The sequence below is a fragment of the Agelaius phoeniceus genome, chromosome 5, assembly GCF_051311805.1.
Source record: "Agelaius phoeniceus isolate bAgePho1 chromosome 5, bAgePho1.hap1, whole genome shotgun sequence".
In the NCBI taxonomy this organism is placed as follows: Eukaryota; Metazoa; Chordata; class Aves; order Passeriformes; family Icteridae; genus Agelaius; species Agelaius phoeniceus.
In genome coordinates this window covers 11,239,691-11,262,948 of record NC_135269.1, presented here as the reverse complement: position 1 = coordinate 11,262,948, position 23,258 = coordinate 11,239,691, and the positions used below count along the sequence as shown (strand labels likewise).

The window sequence follows — 23,258 nt, the reverse complement described above, 5'->3', positions numbered from 1 at the left end:
TTTCAGTTCTAAATGAACTCTTCCATTCTGGGTGAGTGCTTCAAATTGAGTTGAGACAAACTAGGGTTTGGATTAAGTGATTTTTAGATGTCCCATCCAACCCCAATCATTTGGTGATTCCCGGTGGGACTGAAAAAACAAGCAGTTCACAGGATCCTTTCTACACTTTCACTGAAATTCCAGAAGCCCACAGCCTGGAAACAGGAATTTCAGCTTCTGCCAGGGAACGTAACTCCATTCCCTTGCAGATCTTATGGGTGTTAACATGGACCTTAATTAAACACATGCTGTTTGGCCTGGAGCTACATAGGTGAAATTTGGCTAAGCATGTAATGGCTGCTTCCAGGCACAGTTACTGTTTCTGTTTAATTTTGTTGCTCCTTTTCTTCTTTCCCTTGAAAATTTTGGGAGAATTTTTCTGATGAAAACACAGAAAGTGAGTGGAAAAAAAGAAAAGCGAAATGAGAGGAATGGAAAGGAATCAATAGAATCTAGAATTCTGGTGAGGTGAGAAGTGAGCCAGGCAACTGAAACCATCTGGGAATTGGAAAGGAAATGGAATGGAAATGCCTGGCACTGGTTGCATGCAAAGAGCAGGAACATGAGCCAGTTTGCTGGGCAGGATTGAACATGGAGGCAAAAAAGGAGGAAAAGTTTCTATACAAGGAAACTGCAATCAGGATCCTGTGACAAAAACAGAGACTACAAGGAGCTGGAGTGTAAAGGGAGAAGTGTATGTTTAAGAAGCATTTCTGAAGTTAGAAATCACTGTGAGGTGCAGCAGCTTGTGTAAGGCAATGGTGGACGCTGAGTGGAACAAACTCTCTCCAGACCTCTTGGCTCTGAGTTCTGAACAGCAGACAGGCAGCCACAGGGTTTATATGTGGAAAAAACTCCTTGTAGCATAAAACAGCCTTGTAGCAACATATTTCCTCTCCAGGGCCTTCCAATAAATTGGGTGTAATTCTGACTAACAATCCTCTTTGTGAGACCTAATGTATTCATCTCATGTTGGATCCAGAATTCCTTAGCTTTTCTGTCTGAAATATGTTCCATGAAGCAGGTTTCTCTAGTCCATTGGTGGATAATCTTTGCAACATCTTCACTGTCTCTCTCTTTCCTGAAGTTAACAAGGAGCTGATCTTATTCTACACACTGACTTGCTGGAGTTTCACAATGCACTAACAGGAGGGATGGCAGGGAGTGAGAGTGGGAAGCTGGTGTCAGTGTTCACCACAGCTGGCTGTGGGCTGGCCCGCTGCAGTTGGAGGAACACAGCTGGCATTGAGTGCCACTGGCATTAGGGAGGGGTTCAGTGGGCTGGGGAAAGCTGGAAGTGGTTGGGCAAAGGGTTGGAATTGTGTCCAAAGGAGATCCCCCTTCTCAAAGGAGTCTGTGACTTGGACAGCATGCAGACCTGGGGAGAAAGACTGAGCCTGGGGTTCAGGAGTGAAAATTAGACTCTGAGAAAAATGAGAGAAGGATAAACTTCTGGGACTGGGAAAAATTAGGGCAGTCCCAGTGGAAGGGGATAAGTAGAATCAGTCAAACATGACAAAAAGAACAGAACAATTGTCTTCAGCCATTAGAGTGTATTCCCCTTCTGATCCTAGAGAAAAAGGCACAGATCCCCATAGCTATGACTGATGTGTGGCTTGACTATCATAACCTATGACCATCTTAGAGATGATCTCACAATGGATCTGCAAGATGGAATTTAATTAATTTAGGCTGTGCTTAATCCTGGCATTTCCTAACTTCACTGGGCTTGACCTCACCACATTAGTACACTCTTTACAGTGCTCTAGAGACCATGGATATATTATAAATGTATATAGCATTAGTCTCAATCAGCTACTGTCTATTTTTAAAAAATGAAATTAAAATATTCTTTGATTTTAAATATGGATTTGGCTTGTATGAATTTTCCTTTTGATTTTTCCTCCTTTATACAAATAATTGTAAAAGTGCACTATAAAGCAGTTTGTCAGTAGTAACTATGACTTACAGAACAGTCCCAGGTGTATGAACATTAATTATGATTTCTTATTAACAAATGCATTAACTGATCATTCATTTCATAATTACTTTTCAAGGATCTAGCCCATCTGTGTTAGCTTTGCAAAAGCCCCACAGAAATCTACTGGAAGGACTCTCAGAGCACACTGCTGATCCTAGACACAAGCTGTGTCTTACTCATTAGCATTTCTTTTCTGTCATGAAAACTGCCTCACAAAGCAACCTCTAGGAGTTCTCTAGCAATTCTAGGAGCCAGGGCTTTAAAAAAATGTAGACTCTTGGGACATGTGATTAAAGAATTTGACACATTGAGAAATGGCAAGACTGTGGATGCTACAGGTGGGTGCATGCAACTGAATCTGATTCTGTGATACTCTGTGAAGTCTCCTTATTGTTTGAATCATGTATCATTTGCTTGTTTTATTTCAAAAAGCAATCTTTCTAATGTATAACCTTTCCTCCCCTGTTCTCTCATCTATCCATTATACTACATAAATGCATCTTGTGCTCTGTAAAACCCGTCTTTGCAATCCTTCCTCACTAACTCACTTTTCTCTCTTTCAAAATGTCTCTATTTTCATTACTTTCACAAATTTCAGGATTGCTATGAACTTGCCACATAGTTTATTTATTCTTGTGGTAATGGCCACAAAAACAGAAACACAGAAAACAGATTTCCGGCTTAGTCCTCTGACCTTTGGAAGGTCTGTTTTCCCTAGTCTTCCAGCCTTCCATAGCATTGATTGTTAGGGGTCAACAGAAGTTTCTTTGTGATTACTTTATATTCAATTCACTTCCAGTGCTTTTACTAGTTATCAAGAGTTTACACAGTTGGGTGGCATTGGGTTGTCTACAATGAGTGGCTGAGAAACATGTGGGTGTTCAGCCTGGAGAAAAAAGAAACAGGGGGGACCTGAAAGGATGTTGTAGCCAGGTGGGGAATTGGGTTCTTGTCCCCAGTAACAAGAGATAGGATGAGAGGATAGTCCTAAACTGTGCCAGGGAAGGTTTAGGTTGGACATTAGGAAGAATTTCTTCACAGAAGGGGTGATTAGACATTGGAGTGGGCTGCCCAGGGAGGTGGCAGAGTCAATGTCCCTGAAGGTGTTTAAGGAAGGGCTGGGCGTGTGCCTCACTCAGTGCCTTGGTCTAGTGTACAGTTCAGTCATAGGCTGGACTCCAATCTAATAGATTCTGTGATTATTAGAGGACATTCACTTTTTTTGCTATGTAAGGTAACCCACAGTCCTGCAGGTCTCCTCCAGGACTTCTTATGGGCCCAGAGGCGCCCTTCAGCTGGTTTACAGGCACAGACCAACACTTTTCCAGTCACAGGGTGTGACTGAACAGTGGGCTCTGAAAGGGCCGAGGGGATGCTCTTGCCCTGGGAGGATGGAGCCCTTGTGTGGGGCTGTTCGAGGAGCGCTGCCCGCCTTCCCCGGGCTCACTGTGGTGCCAGGCTGCTGCGATACACGCCATGCGACAGCGCACCGTGGCTTTGCCAGGGCCCCGTGCCAAACCTCGCCCTCACGGGCGGCACATGGCGGAGTGTCACACCTGACCTCCCTTCCCCACAAAGCCGGTGACAGGGCCACTCTCCCCGGATGCTCCGTGCCCCGCCAGGGCCCTCACTCGGGTCCCTGCAAGAGCACCCGAGAGATCGTTCTCTCCCTCCTGGGGAGCCCAGAGCATCCCACACGGCTGCCGGGCGGACGCCCCGACCTTCAGGGGAGCCGCCCCGCGGGCCCGCCCTCCAGGCGCGGCGCGGGGCGGGCGGGCAGGTGAGGCGGCGCCGGCCATTGGGAGCGGGCGGTGACCGGCGCGGAGCCGCCCCGCCCCGCCGCTATATGAGGCGAGGGGCGGGCGGCGGGGCGGGCCTGAGCGTGTGCGGGCACCGAGGTGAGCGGGGAGGCGGGAGTGAGCCAGCCGGGCGGTGTGGGGCCGGCGGGCCCCGCAGCGCGGCGGGAGGCGGAGGAGGTGAATCCCCGGCAGGAAGGAGCCGCTGTTCCTCCCTTCCCCGCTCCTCCGCCACCGCCCCGCTCGCGGAGCCGTGGCGGCCGTGCCCTTCTCCTCCCCGGGAGGAGCTCCCTGGCCATCCCTGGCAAGGACGCGATGGAGGGCTCGCCCCGGCTCCCCCGGCGGCGGAGGCTGTCCCGGGGAAAGGCGGGTTCTGCCCTGGCTGCCCGCTGGGGTGATGTGGTGCGGCCTCCCCGGCGGCGGGCAAGCAGAATTGTGGTGTCATTGCTTTCCAGGAGCAGGTGTCCGTAAGTAGTTGAAGATGAGGGTGGCCGAGCATGTCTTGGCAGAAACTCTGCTCAAGGTTACGGCCCCTCCAATGGAAGCCGGTGTCTTGCCGTAGCACAGGCACGTTTTTTGGATGGGTGTAGGCAGGGACCAGTTCCTCAGGAAGAATGATGCTGTTGTAACTAAGCTGGCTTAGTTTGCTTTATCAAACGTTTTTCTTTTTTTTTTTTTTTTTTTTTTTTTGGTCTGTGTGGTTTGGGTTTTTTTTAATCGAATTGACTTTAAGTTCTCGGTTGGGTTGCTGTGGAGGTCATGAAAGGGTAAACCGATTTAAGGGGATTGAGAAGAAGAGGGGCTATGCCTTCAGGCATGGCCCTTCTAAATTTTCATTCAGGCTGCAGCCCGGATGCCAGGCTGGCGGTGTGATTTGCAATTGCTTGCTTGCAGTTTTTCCCCTGTGGGTGATGTGTGCAGGAAACCTGCCTAGTTTTATATGGTCACTTTATTGAGTTTCTGGAATCATCCCCTGTGCTGTCTAATTCTGCCTATGTAAAGGATTTTTGGTGTCTGCATGGGTGGGGAGGCTGCGAACAATACGAAGTTTGCCTTGTTTTGGAATTCTTGCTACAGATATTTTGAAAGGGAGGGAGAAGCGTGGAAAAATTCTGGTCGATCCTTCCCGACACTCAATTTTGTGGCTAAATGTTCTGTGACAAGAAAAGGCATGACTTGAAAAGGGGGGAGCAGGGTGTGAGAGAGCTAAATGAAAGAATTTCTTTGCAGCTCCATCCATTTCAATGGTGCGGCTTTCCCAAGCCCCTTTCCATCGTCCATCATCACCTTCAGGCCGGTCGGAGGAAGGGGAGGAGAAGAGGATGAAGGCGGCCAAGCAGCAGGTGACCCCGGCTGGGGAGAGCCCGGCTCCCGCCAGCCCCCTGCAGTCCGCGCTGAGCACGGCGGCCTCTCCTTCCCAGGCCTACGAGATCTACATCGACAACGGGCTCATCTGCCTCAAACACAAGATCAGGAACATCGAGAAAAAGAAGGTAACTCGGTTTTCTTGCCTGTGCCGCCTATTTAAGCTGCCGGTTGTAAAGCTCATTGCCTTTAAAATAATATTTCTTGTTATTTTCATTCTTTCTAACGGCTGGAATAAGGTTATGTGTATATTGAGAGCTAATATATATTGATTGAAGCTGAAGATGCTTCTCTTGACCAAATCAGTTCAGAACAAACTTGCATCTGATTTAAACGTGATTATAGTCTTGCAGAAATCTTTCATCAATTATATGCATCTGATATTAATTTAGATGTAAATTGTTTGTAAAATTGGAAGTTAGAACAAGTGTTTCCTCTGACAGTGGAAATGTCAGATTATATTAAATACGTACTGCCCTTTATTTTGCATAAATATTTGACTTACATATTTTAAATACAGGCAAATGTTACTGACTGGAAAACTTGTACAGAAATCCTCCAAAACTTGATCTCTCATTTTAACCTCTGCTTTCCTGAGGCTGGGGGAACAGAACAGTGTTAGTAAGAATAATAACTGAGATAATTATACCCCTAAAACATTGTAGCTGTGGCTAATCAGACTTCTGCATTCTAAGGCTTTTCAGCTGATTGGCAGGTGACTGTGTGCTTGGCTTTGAGTTGAGAGAATGCTATTTTCTGTAGGATAAAAGATGTGAAGGTGCTGTTGCTTTCAGTGCTGGATCAGGATTACAAGTAAAGCAATTGTGTGAATATGTTGTGCTGCTCTGAATGCCTGAAAAGCTTTTAGTTATGTCTTAGGGCAAGGAGAGAGAGTAGATCAGACATCTGGCCATGTGCTTAGAGGACTTGATCCTCCTGCAGGAGATGCAGTATTACTGCTGTCTCATGTCATGCATCATGCTGTAATTTTGAATAGCATCAGACAAGCAGGTTTCCTTTGTATGATTAAACAACTTTGTGTTGTATTCTAATTCTGTCCAAGGAAGCTTCTTGTTGTGAATTTCTCTGGTACCTTTGATTTTCACATGAATGACAATATGGCCTTATCAGCAAATAAAACTGTGACTTACTAAAATGAGTAGGAAGTATTCCTAGTCTTACACTCCTATAGGTACTGTGTCAGTGAAGCTCTAGATACACAAATGGAATAGTATTTGATTTCATGGTAGTGAAGTCACCTTTCTTTTCCCTAAAAAAGTTTTGCAATACCAAATGGTTTGGTTTTGTATTATTTGCATCAGCATTTAAAGACTGCTTTGGTATATTGGGAATAAATCTTATTTTCTCCCTGAGTACACTTGTCCACTTTCTTAGGGAGCAGGGCTATAAATTTTTGATGTAACTAAAGCCAATTTTTGAAAGATGTAACAAGGATTATTCAAGGATGATATAACTAAATTCCAGCATTGACTTGGGAAAGCTAAACAAGCCTACCTTAAACAAGGACACTGGATGTATTTGAAGCCATTTAAAGATCTTGGATCAATGCATTAATAGTTCCTAAATGAAACAAAAGTAGCAAGTAAGAACTGAAAGATCAGTGATAGGGAAAGGAAGTAGACAGTCCTGCAGACTGAAATTGCCGAATCAAAGGCATAGCAAAACTCAGTGTTCTTTTCTCCAGAAACAAGAGGAAGTAGGAGGTTTTCTGTTCTATGTTACAGTATTTCACTCATACCCCTTGCTTAATTTTTTTGTATTGATTTCTGTATAATGTTTACTTTGAATTTTCTGCAGCTCAAACTCGAAGATTACAAAGATCGTCTGAAGAAGGGGGAAGCCCTCAATCAAGACCAATTGGTAAGCTCTTGCTTTTTAGGCAGGAGTGGAAAGCCTCAAAGCCTTCTGATCTGGAAGGATGGGTTGCTGAAGGAGACAAGGGTGTTTTTATAGAAGCAGTACCTAAAGGTATTTTTCACAAAACCAAATTAACAAATTATTGGTTATCAGGCTGAATGTTGAGCCCATGAGCTCTGTTGCCTGTTTTAACCTTCATGATGTTCCCTGAAGGAATAGAAGATCCCTGTTTATCTTTGCTCTGTAGACTTTCAGCTTCAGTGCTCCTGCACTTCTGTTTCTTAATGAGGTAACTGTGTGCAGCTGATCTATATGGCAGTGCAGTGCCAGAACCTAAGCCTCAAGAATTCTGAGATGGCTAATTAATCCCCATGATTTCTTCATTAGCAGCTATTACTTGAAATTGCCTGTTGTCTGCACAGTGCTGTTGGTTACAAGTAGCTGTTAATATAACTGACAGTGTTGGCTCTTTTTTGTCTTGGTCTGGAATGGATTTTTAGATCTGAAACCAAGTTTCTGTAACTTGAAAACTTTAGCAGAGCTGAGTAGTAGTGTCACATAATCCAAAGAGTTTATTGCTCTACTAATCCAGGAGTCATATTTTTAAAATGTAGTGGACACATGCTAAGGAGTAATTGTCTGATGAGGGATACTGACACTTCAGTGATAGTGCTGATCCTGCTAATGAACCAGCTGGAAAAATGTCACTGATTGCTAACTTTATCACAGTGCAGCAGTCTGAGAACACAAATTCTATTTTCTTACTGTGAATCATTTGGAAAAGAGTTAGACATAAGTGGGATAAGAGGGGGGAAATGGTGCCTTCTTAGAAGTAGAATAAACCTGCTGGAGAGTAAATTGTCACTTAGTACTTAACTACAAAATCTGATGTGGTCTCTTGCCATATCAAGTGCAAAAGTAAATTAATTAAATCTGATGGTTTGGAGTAGGTTGATGACCTTTCAATTCCTCTCAACTCAATCTTCAATCAGGTGGGCAAGAAACTTTTGTGTTTAGATCATCGGTGTTCTTCACAATCTGTTTGCTGCCATGAACAGTGAGACTGTTGAACAATGTTCTGTAAGTTGGAATAGTCTTGAATGTATTGACTGCTTTGGTACATATGCCCTGGACTGTGAGAAGCTGTTAGGTGACAGTGTTGGAAAATGGCATTAATTTGATTACTGGTTTTTAGTATTTCTAGCTGGGCTTCACTTTTTGCATTTTAGTGTCTTCATCTCAGTTTCTGGAGTTTCTTAGCCTACTAAAATGAAGAACTAAATTCAGTCTTCGTAGTGAAGGTGACCATTGTAGAAGCACATATGCACTCAATATTTAATTAATAATCTTGTCAAGTCCCCTGCTTCAGTGGTTAAGATATAGTAATACTGCATTTGTAACTTTCAGATGCAAATTTGTGGTGTATGTACAAATTGAAGCTGGAGTTAAGCTTAATAGAACTTAACACCTAAAGAAACCAACTGCCTTGTAATACAGTGGTGTTCTTAATATGACTTGATGTCATCTATAGCTTTAATTTTCTCACACAGAGGAAGAAGTGCATGTCTGGTGATGAACTTGTTTTGCAAGCAATTTGGATTAAGCTGTAATTACTTATGGTGCATGCCTGCCAGACCTAATGTGTGTGCTAGCCTTACATTAGGAAACATTTGTTTCAGGAATGAGGAGCTTCCAGCAGCTTATTGTGCTTTTTGCAAGCTGAGCAGATTTTCCTCAGTGCTGTTCTTCGAACGTGCTGTTAATGAATGTTAATAACAGGTGTGACAGAAGAAAGCTATTGCTTTCCTGTGGGCTGAGGTACAGCCTGGCATGAAAGCAGTGGTAGCTGTTCTTGATGTTTTCAGGTGCAGAGTTTTACTCTGCAATTTGTGTTGTTAAAAGCACAATTACTGTAACCTGACTAGTAAATAGTTGGTGTTAATTGTGAGTCTTCCTCAAATGTGTGGGCATTGGATTCTTAGAAGTCATTCTCTCAAGTGCTGAGTGAGTTGCTAAATAGTACTTCAAAGCTGCTTGGTAAATTGTGTGAAGACAAACCTAAACTACCAGGTGAGAGCTTGCACTTTGTGTTGAGTAGCATTTAGTCCAGGTGGTGTCTAGTATGTCACCAACAAGGGAATAAAAGGAACTGAGCAATCAGACTGAACAAATGGACATATTACTTGTTTTCCAGTTGCTTAGGAACACATATGGAATTTGCAGATGTCCCAAATCTTACTGGGACAGTAGATTAAGCTTTTGTCACTGCACTGATGAAACACTGACACTGCTGTGAACGAGCTTTATGTTAGACTGATGGGCCTGTTCTAGAAAAACCTGTGATATCATGTCAGGAGCATAAACCAAACTGGATGTAAAACACCTGTGAATAACTGGAATTAAACTTGTTACTTCATGCCTTGTGGAGTGAAGATATGGGTAGTATGTCTGGACTACAGCATTTTGCTATCTTCAGAGCTGACAAGGGAACTTGGAGAAATTAATTAACCCATTAAAAATGGGGTATATCAAAATGCAATTAATAATCCACTGCAATTATTTTTGAAGACTAGCCAGTAAAATATTGGTTGAAGTCATTAGTAAAGACAGGAACATGGCTTCTTTTGTGGAAACTAAATTGGAAAGACTTATTTCTGGAAGTATGACTTGCTGTGTATATTTCTAAAGTTTGAACAAATTTTCTTTAAAGGTGTTCAGTTAAGCATAAGGGTAGAAGATCTGTGCTGAATTTCTCCTGTATTCCTTCCAGGTTTTTAGACCAGTCTGATTTTAAATAGCTGTTTACCTCTGATTGCAAAGACCTATATAGGAAAACTTGTTGGATATCTGTCTGGTGGTATGAGCTGGCTTTGAACTGCATCTCAGACAGTTACAGGTGAATGATATATGCAATTCAAGTACCAGCCCCAGACACAGTATCTTTAAAAAGCTACAGTTTCAGAGAAGAACACACTAAATTCTTCACAATTAGAATTTAAGTACAAGGCAATAGAGTTGCAATCAGTAGTCTTAGGCATGAAAAATACATTTTTAATCTATTCCTTTGTAGGAGGCAGTAGAGAAATATGATGAAGTAGTGCACAACCTGGAATTTGCCAAGGAGCTTCACAAGACTTTTTCAGGGCTTAGCCAAGATGTAAGTATAACTATTCTTCTCTATATTGACAGGAGGTAACTGCAGAACTTTGTGCTACTACTTTAATGACTACATTTCTGTTCCAGTGCACCCCTTGCTAGGAAGTTCTTGTCTGGTTTCTCTGCAGCAGTGAAGCTTAGGCATATGAGGAGCAGTTGATTAAGGAGAACTGATAATTTGGTGCTTGTTAACCAGTTGTCTGTTTCTGATCCCTTGGTAGGCAAAGTCTAAAGAAGCTTCAGTGACTCCAGTGGTGGGCCCCTGAATGGCTGGGGCCTGGAAAATGAGACCTGTGGGGAGAGCCTGGAACATCTGGGCTTGTTGGGCCTGGTGAAGTGAAGGCTTGCCAGGAGACGCACAATTATCCTTCAGACAGCAAATACTGAAAGGGTGGAGCTGGGATTTTTGCTGAGAGATGTGGTAGGAGAAGCAATGATCATTACTTGAAATAGATGCTAACCAGGTAGGAGGAAATGGTCACTCAGTGGGTGATTAAACATTAGAAGCAGGCTGCCGAGGGAAGTGGTAAAATCTGTCCTTGGATTTCTTCAATGCTTGACTGCACAAAGCTCCAAGCAATCTGGTCTGGATTCCCTGTAGCCTTTCTGGAGGTTGGCCTAGATGATGTCCCAAGATCCCTTCCAAACTGAATTTTTTACTGCTTCTGGTGAGGGAAAATGCTGGTTTTAAATCACTTTGACTTCAATGAGAAGTACATCCCTCAGTAAAATTTAACTGAAGCTTGTGGAGTTTGCTACTCAATCTGCCATAATTGTCTCTAATAGTGGCAAGACACTGAATTAGTGCTTTATTTAGGTCTTTGTGCAGGATTTAAGCCACTCCATACATTATTTTTATGCAAGCAAGTGTTTTATCTTTGGAGAAACTGGTCTCTTGGCTCAAGCAAATTCTACACTTATAGAAGATTTGATGCAAGGTAGTGGTAGGGAAGCTAAACATGATTAGTCACTGCTCTGGCATAATTTCTACAGAATGCTGAAGGACTGGTACCTTGTGACCCAGTGTATCTTTGTGCAGGTGTTTTAAGTAATCCAGCATTCTACCAGTTCATGTTTGTTCTTGAACTTATGCTGTATTTAAAGGCTAACCCACCTTGTTTTTAACTTGGCTCTGCTTCTATTGAAATGGATTCTACAGTCAATAGCCATTACTGGAACACTAGGGGCCATTCTGGCAACAGCATCCTTGCATCCTTTGCAGTGTGTTGTAGGGAACAAAATTTTCATAGATTGTGACACATATTGAGGCATTTTAAATTCTGCAGTTACTTGGATATCTTCTGCTGGGTAGTTCTGTTAGTGCATGGTGAGAGACTTGAATGCATATTCTGTATGTGTTCTGTAATTCCATATTGTTGCTTATTTAATGAATGTTTTAGCCTTCTGCTAACAGAAATAATTGTAGGATTCTGCTGTATCCTTTAAGCTGGGGTATTCAAAAGTGAAGAGCAGTTGTCTTACTAGGAGAAACTTGAGACAACTTACTAGGAGACAACTTCTGCCTCTATAACTCTGTGGTAAATGTTAAAGATCAGCTAGGCCTGGATTGATGCATTGGTATCAATTCCATCAATTTCTTTAAAAGCTGTTACAATAAAACAACTATCAGGCATAATCAGGGTCTGGCTATCACAAAGGCATCTCACAAGTGAAGCTACTAGTATCCAGTTTGACTGAAAGTTAGATGTGTAGACAGTAGATAAATGGAGAGCTCTTCCAATGGAGGAGCTGAAAAGATTCTGGATATCCGAAGAATTAGGAGCTTCTCTTATCTAACCATAATGAATAGTTAGTTTCCTCATTGTAGGATAATCAATACTAGAACTCAATGTTTTGTCCCAGAATCTTGTTACTAAGCAGGATTAGACAGTAAATTGTGTTTAATTGTTGAATTTGGCATTAAAATAGCTGCTGAAAGCACAGAAGAAGGCTCAGAGGAGAGAGAGCCTATTGAAGCTGGAAGCAGAGAAGAAGAAGCTGCGTACAATACTTCAAGTCCAGTATGTGCTACAGAACTTCACTCAAGAGCATGTTCAGAAAGATTTCAAAGGTGGTGTGAATGGTGCAATATACCTGCCTTCTAAAGAACTAGACTACCTCATAAGATTTGCAAAACTGACATGTCCAGAAAGAAATGAGAACTTGAGGTAAGTTCAGGGGTTTTTGTCTATTAGTGTGCTTCATATGTTGTGGTAAATGTCCTCTGTTTGACACTGCTGTGTCTTTAAATACCATGTTTTGGAACATTAATTAAAATTCTCTTCAGTACACTTGCTTTTGTCTGAGATTAGGAATGTGAAGATTTACCTCAGAGCTTTAGAGGGAAGCTGCAGTAATTACAGCCCCAGGTGTAGGTTACAGACTGACTTTGCCATTTTACATCTCCCTGTGGGACTGAGGGGGCACAGTCCAGTACCATCCTTAGCAGGGAGGCTGGGGATGTGCTGCTTCTCCGAGTTCTCACTGCTCATGAAGTGAAAAAAGTGCAGTAAAATCAGAACTCTTTCTGTATTCCATTTACATTGATGATTCAGGTGTGCTTCTTTATTCCAAGGAATGTAAGATGGTGCTCCTGAGGTGCTCTTGCTGTTAGCTTCAAAGTAATTTTAAAAAATTGCCTAAAGTTTTTGATACCTCTGCACTAAATGTCATGCATGGTGTTACAGAGGTGGTGTCAGAATCAGTGCTCATGTGGCACTGCTCTGCTGCTGTGATGGGTCATGCTTAGTGTGACAGCCTGTGTGGTAGGGTAGTGCAGCAAGAATAGTATTTGAATATGGAATAAGTAGTTTCTAAGTGGTAAGCTGAGACACTTTATGGATAAGTCATGTTTGACTATGGACTAATTCTTTAGGTGCCTTAAAATTCTGGTCACTTGTCATACATTAGACTTGCCTAGTCTTTGCTCTTTAGTTAACTACTTCCAAAGAACAGCTGCTTACAAAAAGCTACACAACAGGACTGTCTCATCCCAATGAAGTAACTTTGTTTCTAGTTTACTCTTTTGGTATTACTTCTACAAGAAGCATAATCCTTTCCTTTGGGATATTGTGTTTCATTGCAGTGGACTGAAAAATTCCATCCTCTGGAGGAGGTGGATCTTGGACCTATAGTAAGGTTTTCCAGGAGCTGCTAATTAGTGAGAATGGCAGCTATTGTTGGTTGCACCTGTACAAGTTCATGCAGTAAATGTGACCAGCTGATTAAGCAGCATAAACAGCAGTTGTTGCCCTGCTTGGGAATCCTGGCTTGTAATGAAATTCAGCCATGTGGTTTTGTGGGACAGTGCTTAGGATCTCTATATTGGCCAACAAAAGAAGTTAGGTTTGCTAGGTTAAATCTCTGTGCAAACAGAGACAGCTGAATTGCTTCCAGTGATTTCAGGGCTTACTATTCACTCTGTATGCAGGACATATATGAAGGCTGGACATTAGTGAATGTTGTAAAATGAGGGTTATTGGGATAGTGCAGCACTTGATCTTGGCTATGGTTCTACCTGGTAAAACTGTCATTTGTTTCAGTGTTGAAGACCAGATGGAGCAATCATCTCTCTACTTCTGGGACCTTCTAGAAGGAAGTGAGAAACCTGTGGTTGGAACAACATGTGAGTGTCTCATCTAGAGAAATAACTTCAAGATCTAAAATTTGTGTCCTTGTTAAACATCTTAAAGCCAGTGAGTACACATGAGAGGTTACCAAACTAACTACTTTCAGGTGATGTGTATCTTGATTATCCAAGGATGAATGGCTGTTCCTAGTTCAGTTAAGTACAGGTCAATCAATGCCATGTGCTTTCATTTTCCAGTCAAGATTTATTCTTCAATCAGTGTACTAGTGTATTTTTGAGGAATACTAATGGTAGCAATTCAAAACTTGATGCATGAATACCTTTCAGAACAGTAGGAAGTTTATTGTTTAGTTATGTGCAAATGGGTAAAGCTTGGAATAGCTCCCAGCCACGAAAGGCTTAGTTGAGTACCCTGACATATTACAAAGCTTCATTGGCCCTGGGCTGAAGGTTCCATAGCATTGAAGAGTCTCCTTTCTTTGTAGGAATTCTAGACTCATACCTGTTCTCTCCCTACAATGCAGGAGGCCACACTGGTTGTTAATGGAACTTGGTGGGATTTCTCATCATGCACAGTTGCAGTCTTTCTTTGATGTAATGGAAGTGTCCTTACTTTTCAAGAGTAGGACTCTGCAGATCTTCTTCCATTTGTGGCACAATTCCAAAATCCCTGGTTGTAAGCCAACATACACATTGTGTTCCTATTTACAATTTGCTTGTGAGGAAACTGCCCTTAATTGAGTTGTAGTATCTTTCTATTGCAAACAGCCCTTGCTTGTTGTGTTTATGCCAGTCTTGTAGCAGCTGTGTGGCAGCAATCTTCCATTTATTCCTGACAGCAATGTCAGTAACTGTTAGAACAGAGCATTAGTGTGACCTGTCTAACTTCCACATACAGGTAGCTGAACTGGCAGCTAGGTGTTAAATCTTCCCATGCAGTTCTGGACAAACTGCATGCTTGGATTGCTACAGGCTGGTAACCTTAGCCTTGTATCTGTTGACATGAATAGATTGTTTATCAGTATCTCTGTCCCTTTAGTGTCTGTCTTGCATCCCTTTGTGTGCAAGCTAGACTTCAGATAAAGCTGTTAGGTTGTTTTATTAGCATCCATTTCCTTGGAAGACAGTTTTTTATAGCCATAGTAAATTCTAGCTAGAATTCTTGTTTGTGTGGTTGTCACTGGTAGGAGTGATCTTTCACTGAAAGTTCTTCCTGTTTTCAAGGCTGTCTTGTTTCCAGCTCCTCTGAAACAACTTCTAGAACCACTGTTACTTCTGAGGTCTTACTCTGTACTTTGAGCTGCTGTCTCTTGTTTGCACAGAGGAGCAAACGGGACAGTGCTTCTGAGTACAGTTAAGCTTTTGTTCAACCATGTCAGCTCTGAATCTTTTCCAGCTTCAGAGGAGTAAGTTCATTCTGGGATCACTCCCTTGCATTTCCCCTGCTTGTTTCTACAGTTCTTAACTTTTCTTTCTGAGACACAGTCCTGTTATCGGCAAGAGTGTCTTGTAGAGTAGTTCCATTGTGACTGTTTAGCTTTACCTCTGTTGCAGTCTCACATGATTTTAATATCAAAGCTGGCTAGCTTATACGTGGTAAACAAAGCCCTTTCCAAGCATATGGGAGACCAGGTGGCTCTGTGTTTACCTTGTGGGCATTAAACACAGGCTGCAGCCTTGCCCTGGAATTGCAAAGATGTTTTCAACTGCATTAAATTAAGCAGTCTAATAAATAATTTCCTTTACTGAAACATTTTGCTATAGCTTGGTAAGATGTGTAAACTTGGAGTAACTGCAGTTCATATGAAGGGAGCAAGTAACAAGTCTTAATCTGTAATCTGAATGCCTCTTAATTTCAGGTTTTGCTGTTTTAACTTTATGGGTTTTTACTCTTTAGATAAACACATGAAGGACCTGCTGTCCAAGCTTCTAGACTCTGGCTACTTTGAAAGTATCCCAACTCCTCGCACCACTGTGCCAGTAAAAGAATTGGAAGAAGTAAATAGAAAACCTGAGAAAACAAGACAGCTGTCAAAAGGAGAGTCTGCCAAAGAATCAGGTGAAATATTACAGGGTTCAATTTTTATATCAGTGTTGGGAAAGGCCTGAACCGAGCACTGAATTTGCATAGCTTGGTGCTAAATCTAATGCTGTGCTGTAGTTTGCTTGCAATGTAGTAACTGAAAGGGAACCTGCAGGGCTTGCAGCCCTATTTTAGCTAGTAACATAAAAAAACCCCTTTAAATCATAGTAATAGAGTGCTTTTGCCTTCTGAGCAAGTTGAAGATGTGGGGACTGTCTGGTGTGTAGGGAAAGTTACATATTAGAATAACAAAATTATGAATACTATAAAATGTTTCTTGTTTAACTCTAAACTTCTGCAGCTGCAAAACTTAGAAAATTAAAGCTTGTCTAGAAATAGCATGTTGAATGGCAAGCTGAGCTTTCAGAATATCTGGTTTAGCAAATTGGTACTGCTATTTAAATATATTTAAAGAGCTGCTTCTGTTTGATCTGCCCTTTTGCATTTGATCAGTTGAAACAAATTAACATCCTTTCTCTAGAATCCATTATGGAGCTTATGAAATCTGAAATACAGCCACAGGAGGTAAGATACTCTACTGTTAATTGCTTGCCTTTTAGTATTGTGATTTTTTTTCAGACACATTTGTAAATGCTCTTCTGCTGCCCTTTTTTAAACTTAAAAAGGGTGTCTGAACAGTAATTTAAGTGTTGCTTGATGTAGGAAGCATTAAAGACTTGATTGCATTTGTTTTTAACCCCAAATTTTGGCATCTGGTGTTGTATTCTGCGATGAATGGAGAAGGATTACATGAAGCAGTATAGTACTTTATTGCTCTGGCACTTTCCTGACTAAAACAAAGCATCTGCTTTTAGAGTGGGAACATTGATCTTTTGTGTACTATGGAATAGAGAAAATAGACATCTGCTGAAAAGCTAAGCTTGTTGCAGTAGGCTTGATATTGGTGGGTTTGAGAATGTTGGTCTTACTGATTTGTCAGGAAGGTAGGAAACCCAAGAAAGGCTTGTGTGCACGGGGGTGTGTAGACCAGTTTCAGCAGCACTTCAGACTCCTGAACTTATGCTTTGACTGTCAGTACCATAGAAATCATTAGGCCTGGTTCAAAAGGTGGGGAGGGGTGTCTTTTTCCAAGTGGAATTACTGGTTCTTAAAATGCTGAATCCCTGTTTCCCAGGTATCCCACTAGAGGGTGTACTCTAGAACAAGTTTTTGTAACTTACTGCTAACACTGTTACCTGACTCTTATCTGGTATCTAGCCAGAAAAATGTCTCAGCCAGTGAGCCTTGTACATTCTTCACTTCATGTATTTACTTCCTGTTCATGACCAAGTGGTAACTTAGAAAAGCTTAGGGCATCATCATTTAATGCTCAGACTTAACACTAAACACAGCCTGCAGTTGAAGTCCTGTGGTATTTAATCTGAGATTCTGGTGACATTTTAGTATCAAACCTCCACTAAGAATGAGGGTTATAGTTGGCTACTGGGTCTAATATTTTGGGATGCTTAGCAGAATGTCTGCTAATATAGTACCAGAGCTTTTTAGTGCTTAGAAGGAGAGCTACTTTTATAAAAATCACAATTGAACTTGATATTGTTACTGCCTAGGAACATGAGGTAGCATTGAGGATAAGGGCAGTAGGTTCACTCAGTTGGATTTTACTTGTGCTGTTCAGCACTGTTCCCTGTTTCTCTGTGGCATGCCAAGCAAAGCTAGTCTGCAGTGTTGTAGGATAAAGCCATGGCCACAGTTTCTATGACTAGTGCTTAGACTGTCTAGGCTCTGCTTTGAGTCAGCAGTTTTCAGTAGCTGGGTGACCTTATTTAACTGACCTGAACTGTAGTAGCAAAATGTGTTCTTGGGAGCCATTAAGTTTCTTTGGTCTATATAGTTTCTCAACAGGCGTTATTTGCCTGAAGCAGAATACTCTGTCAAGAAGAAGCCAGAAGAGCCCAGATCTTGGGAAGCTGAGTGTGCTAGAAAACAAGAACCTCCAAAGTCCTGGGAGATGCTTGTTGATGTTAAAGAGCAGGAACAGAAGCAGAAACAAGAGACCTTAAAGCCTTGGGAAGCTCGTGTTAGACAGCAAGAACTCAAGAGACCAGATTCTCCAAAGCCTTGGGAAGCTCGTGGTAAAGAGGAGGAACAGAAGCGTGAGTCCGCAAAGCCCTGGGAGAGCCGTGTGGAGGAGGAGCAACAGAAGAAGCCAGAAGCTCCAAAGGCATGGGTAGCACGTGTCCAAGAGGAGCAGGAGTCTCCCAAACCTTGGGTAGCAAAGGTCAGGGAAGAGCAGGACCAGAAGAAACAGGAATCACCTAAGCCATGGGTAACAAAAGTTAGGGAAGAGCAGGAACAGAAAAAGCAGGAGTCCTCAAAACCTTGGGTAACCAAAGTTAAGGAAGAACCAGAAGAAAAGCAGGAATCTCCAAAACCTTGGGTAACCCAAACTAGGGAGCAACCAGAACAAAAGAAGCCAGACCCTATGAAAACATGGGAAGTGCCTGTTAGGGAAGAGCCAGAGCAAAAGAAGCAGGAGCCTGTGAAGGCTTGGGCTGCACATGTTAGGGAGGAGCCAGAACAAAAGAAGCAGGAGACTCGAGAGGCTTGGGAAAAAGCTGACAGGCAGCAGCAAGTGTCATCTCCGCAGTTACAGAACCCTCCGAAGGCCTGGGCAGCTGCCAGTATGGGGCCAAAGGAACAGATGGGCCCAAAGAAGTTTGATATGGAACCCAAAGAAGTGAGTTGGCATATGTAGTATTATCTGTCATAAGCTTTTGACATTGGTGTATTGGAATAAAGCCACCTGTTAGCAGAGGGTATCTGAGGTGTGTTTTGTAGGCCAATATATAGACTCCAGTTTCATTCTTTCTTGGGGGAAATAATTCTGGAGGCTAAAGCTTATATTTGAATAGCAAGATGGTCTGCTTTGCTTTTTACATCAGCACAGTATTGCTGTGTTTGAACCTTGAATAACTGCTTTATGCATAAGACAGAAGAATTAACTTGGTTCATCTGTAGCTATTGGCTCTGGCCTCTGTTAGCAGTACAAAGCAGGTATGACTCATCCAGGGATCAAATACTTTGTGGCTGCATGTGAATAACACTTCAGTAATTTTTAGGCTTTTGATTAAAATAGCTGCTGATTCAAGAGAGATCTAATGTCTAGATCAAGCAATACCAACTGTACAGGGGCTTAAATATGTATTTCCAGATGAATGCATAAACCATATTGCTGTCCTGGGAGTCTAACAATAGCATAGTGTTAGAAGTATAAAAGAAAAGCCATTGCATGGCTTACAGCTGAAGAGGCTGCTACCCTTTGGTCACATTACCTTCTTTCTCACCTGTGCCTGGGTAGCAGGAACACTGGTCACTGTCAAAAGAGATAACTGAGCTCTGCTATGTCTGCCTTAGGTCACTAAGAGAAATGTTAATCTAAAGGTAGACTTCAGGAAGAAAATATGGGGAATTGAGCTGTACAACTCTGTACACACTGTTGTAACCACAACTGTCTTCCTGCAAGCAAGCAGGAGCCAGTATATCCCACGTTAGTCATGGCAAATGATTAAGCTTGTATCTTGTCAGTAAACTTGGCAAAACTGAAAAAATGGATGTTCTTGTGTCTAGAGGCGGGACCGCAAACCGAAGGTTGAATATGAGATTAAAAAAGTATGTAATGATGCAGCACTGGGTAACAACATGGGATTAAGGTGTTTCAGCTTGAGCCATCTTTACTCTCAAGCTGAGTAGAATCTTATGTCCACTGGTGGTGGTGGTAGAGGTGGAAAACGTGGTTGCCTCACTAAGTAACTCTGAGCACAAATAGGTGTTGTGCACCCAGTTATGCACGGTATTCCTGTAACTGAAACTAAGTACTGGAATAGTCTCAAGCACTTGTAAAGTCCCTTGGAATTTCTGGTGTCAGATTACCTTAAATGCAAGATGGTTCCTAATGAGAAGATGCTTCCTCTTATTTTTATGTGGGATAGATAGATGGATGGCTCAAGTGGTTGAGACAACTGCTGCAGTGAGTAAAGAGGAGGGTCTCCAGTCATCTGGAGAAACTTGCAAACTGCTTCAGAATCTCCCCCATAGTGTGCAGGTTTCAATATACAGACAAAACTAAACTAACTGCTGGAATGTGAGGTCACTGAAGGGTTATTGCTGAACTAAGTAAACAAAGCATTTTTTAAAGTATTCAAACTTGGATTTACAGAGACCATAGGAAAACATCAGCTGCCTTTAGTTTTGCCTAATAGCTATTGAGAAATCCTAATAATCCTAAAAGTATATTGAATGAGTAGAAAACAGTGTACTATCAACATAACTAGTTTCCATAACCAGTTTTTTAAAAGAGATGTCTTTGACTTCAAGTGCATACAAAGAACAATTAAAATCATGTTAAGCTTTTCAGATAACAATTTCTTTTGCCCTTGCTTATGTAAAAGAGAGGCAATGCAGTGCTGTAGCTGGATCTCTTTGAGAAAATCTATAAATGCTTTTGTGCAGGGATGTAGGCAAGGCAGATAAAAGACCTGTGCCACTGCTGCTGCCCTCTGAGCTGAATCTGTTTAGACCTCTGAGGTCTTTAAAAGACTGTCTTGAGATATTAAACTATGCTTCTTTAACTTAATATATTGTAAAGTGGAGTACCTAAGAAGCTGAGCCTAAGACAGCAGGGTGGGCTGATATGCAACTTGTTTAACTGTTGTTCTGTTTAAATGTTTGTGCAACCTGTGGACCAGCAAGCTTTGTTAGAGCTGAATTTGTGGCCTGGTATGGGAAAGCAAAACAGTTTGGCTTGTGCTGTCATCCAGCATGTCATTCAATTCATACCCACTGTGAATGCTGCTCTGAGTAGAAATGTGATTTTAATGGTGTATCTAAATGGCAATCACTACCTACAGCTTAGGTATTGCCATTCCACCTCATTTAGTACTCCATAACTGACAAACCTAAAGAGGAATTAAAGTCCTGTCCCATAGGATGAAGTTTCACTTGTAAATGAGATGGTTGAAGTGATATGTTAGTGTTGCATGTAGGTAGACCTTCAGTCTCTAAAAAATCCAGCTTTGACACGAGTCCCTGGTAAATTTGCATTCTGACTAGCCAAATTCCAAAGTGGCTGTTGGTTTATTTGCAATGGCTTAACTGGTCCTAGGAAAAAAATTTTCAAGATGTTTCACCTTTACTTCCAGTTAGTCAGTTCTCTGCATGTAAGTCAAGATAGATACATTTTGCTGAATGTATGAGTAGTGTTGAAGTTAGGTTTCAGAAACATTTCTTATGACAAATGAAATTCTGAATTTACCAGTGCTGTTCAACTGTAGTGGTTCAAGCAGCGTTCAGGTTAATGTTAGGTGATCTGAGCCAGACTGATAGGTCAGAGTCTGCTGCTAGCTTTTAATGACTACCAGAAACAGCATCTGGTTGTAGGCTAGAAAGAAAACATCTTAAGAATGTTAAGTACCTGCTCTTCTTCAAAGCATCATTTTATTAAAAAGCATAAAAACTGAAGTACTTTAATTTTCTGATACTTTTCTCTATTGCACTTAAGTATTGTAGTTTTGAACCCCTAGGTACCAGCAAATCAATATGAGGTAGCTTCACTGCAGCTTCTTCTGGCTGGTGTATTTTAATATCTATATGAACTAGAAAATAACTTCTATGGAATGGAAAGTCTCAGTGTTTCAGTCCTAGCCTAAAGCCCTGATATCATATATGCAACCCTGCATTTTTGTACTTCTTGTAGTAAAGAATGCTACCAACAGAATGCCTAGAGTATGAGCTAGGGAAGGAGATAAAAGCTCTGACAAATTGTACAAGCATACAGGAATTTTATCATATTTGGAAGTAAAAGTGACCAGTCTTTTCTGCTTTCATGCCCTTGGGGCTTTTTAAACTTTTTTTGTTGTGTTTAATGTACAAGTCTCACTCATGTAGCTAATGGACTATCTTAAGAGTTTTAGACCCTGCCGGACTTGACCTAAAGGTGAAGAGCTTCTGTTACCCATTTTCAAACACACAGAACCAGTTTGGTCATGTCCCTGTGTCTTAGTAGAAATGGTAGTGGAGGAGGAAGAGGGTAACAAAAGCATTAATCAGTTTAACCCAGAATGGGTTTACTATGACAGGGAGTGTTGTAAAATTAAGACTTTTTGTAAGTGAGGACTAAAAGTGATGGACAGAAAGATCCAGGTTGCCAGTAACTAAATCTATAACTCACTGAGATTAAGTTAATTCAACTTTTGTCCTACACTTACATCCTTAAAAGCTGTAGTTACTGTTCATTATTGGAAACTACAGCAATATAAATTTGTGTTTTTAACTGGTAGTTCAAGATAGTCTTTGTGCAGTGGAATTTCTAATTAAGATAGAGTTTTACAAAGATGCACTCTTTTAACTATAGAATGAAGCAAAACTTCTCACAGCTCATCAAGCAGTTGTCATGTGGGCCACATAGATAGTAGAAACTGAGTCCTGCAGAGTTAATAATGTGCTGTAAGCTTCTTGCCTGTGCATGGCATTGGAATTGCTGCAAAGGCCAGAGATTAGTTTCAGAAAACCATTGAAAGGAAACTCAAGAGTGTTTTAGGCGTGTCCTAAAAGTGAACAAAAAGCACTTCATCAGTTTATGGTGGATTTAGTGTGACAGTTGTCATCATAACACAAATACCCTTCTGCCATATATTTTCCAATGACTATGCAAATAATAACATTGCTGTACAGTATATTGAAGTTGTAACCTCCTGTTAGAAACACAGCTGTTTGTCCTGTAGGGAAAAAAAAGACTTTCACATGTTCCTGCATATCTCAACATTTGGGCCAGTTAAAATAATGCAACTATATGTCTTCAGATTTGCCTCCCTCTAGCTGCACAGACCAACATAAGAAGAGTAAAACTTTAGAGAAACCACAAAAAAATTATGGATTTAAAATACTTCTAATGAGCCTACCTCCTCTCCACGCTGCTTTCAAAAGACATGTTAGACCATCTAGACAGTCTAATATTATTGTCACCTCATAAATAACAGGGCTTCTGCTGCTTAAGGAGCTTACTATAGTGATTTTTCTGTTACCTTAGACTGACTTGTTCCCTGACAAAACATTTCCCTCTTCTAAAGTGGAGTGAGAACCAGTTGGGATGAACTCTTAAGGAACCAGCTGAAATAATCAAGGAGTAATAAAGCCCTGCAAAAGTCCATGTTAGGCTCTTGTGTGGGAGCAGGGGTGTATTTATGCCAAACTGGGATGTAATACTTTCTGCAGGAGATGGTGCATTGAGATTATCGGGCTTTTTAGTAGAAACACTTTGGTCTCATCCTGACTTACTTGTTTGCAATATATCTCTTGGGTGCAATTTCTTCAGAATGTCTGAAAATGCCCTCCTAATAAAAGATCTGCACTTAT

At 41.6% G+C, this 23,258-nt stretch overlaps 1 protein-coding gene across 7 annotated transcripts in view; it reads left to right on the top strand.

Annotated features, from left to right (window-relative positions):
* Positions 1–3,867: 3,867 nt before the first annotated feature.
* CAPRIN2 (caprin family member 2) overlaps positions 3,868–23,258 on the top strand; it is a 33,271-nt gene continuing 13,880 nt past the window's right edge. For 4 of the 7 annotated variants that reach the window (XM_077178290.1, XM_077178288.1, XM_077178289.1 and 1 more), the window contains exons 1-9: positions 3,936–4,283; positions 5,047–5,309; positions 7,000–7,062; positions 10,130–10,216; positions 12,145–12,383; positions 13,758–13,840; positions 15,702–15,863; positions 16,369–16,412; positions 17,740–18,585. In XM_077178290.1, the coding sequence (XP_077034405.1) occupies positions 4,214–4,283; positions 5,047–5,309; positions 7,000–7,062; positions 10,130–10,216; positions 12,145–12,383; positions 13,758–13,840; positions 15,702–15,863; positions 16,369–16,412; positions 17,740–18,585 (1,857 nt within the window). In that variant the 5' untranslated portion in view covers positions 3,936–4,213. The other 3 variants (XM_077178292.1, XM_054631242.2, XM_077178291.1) reach the window with 3 other exon arrangements.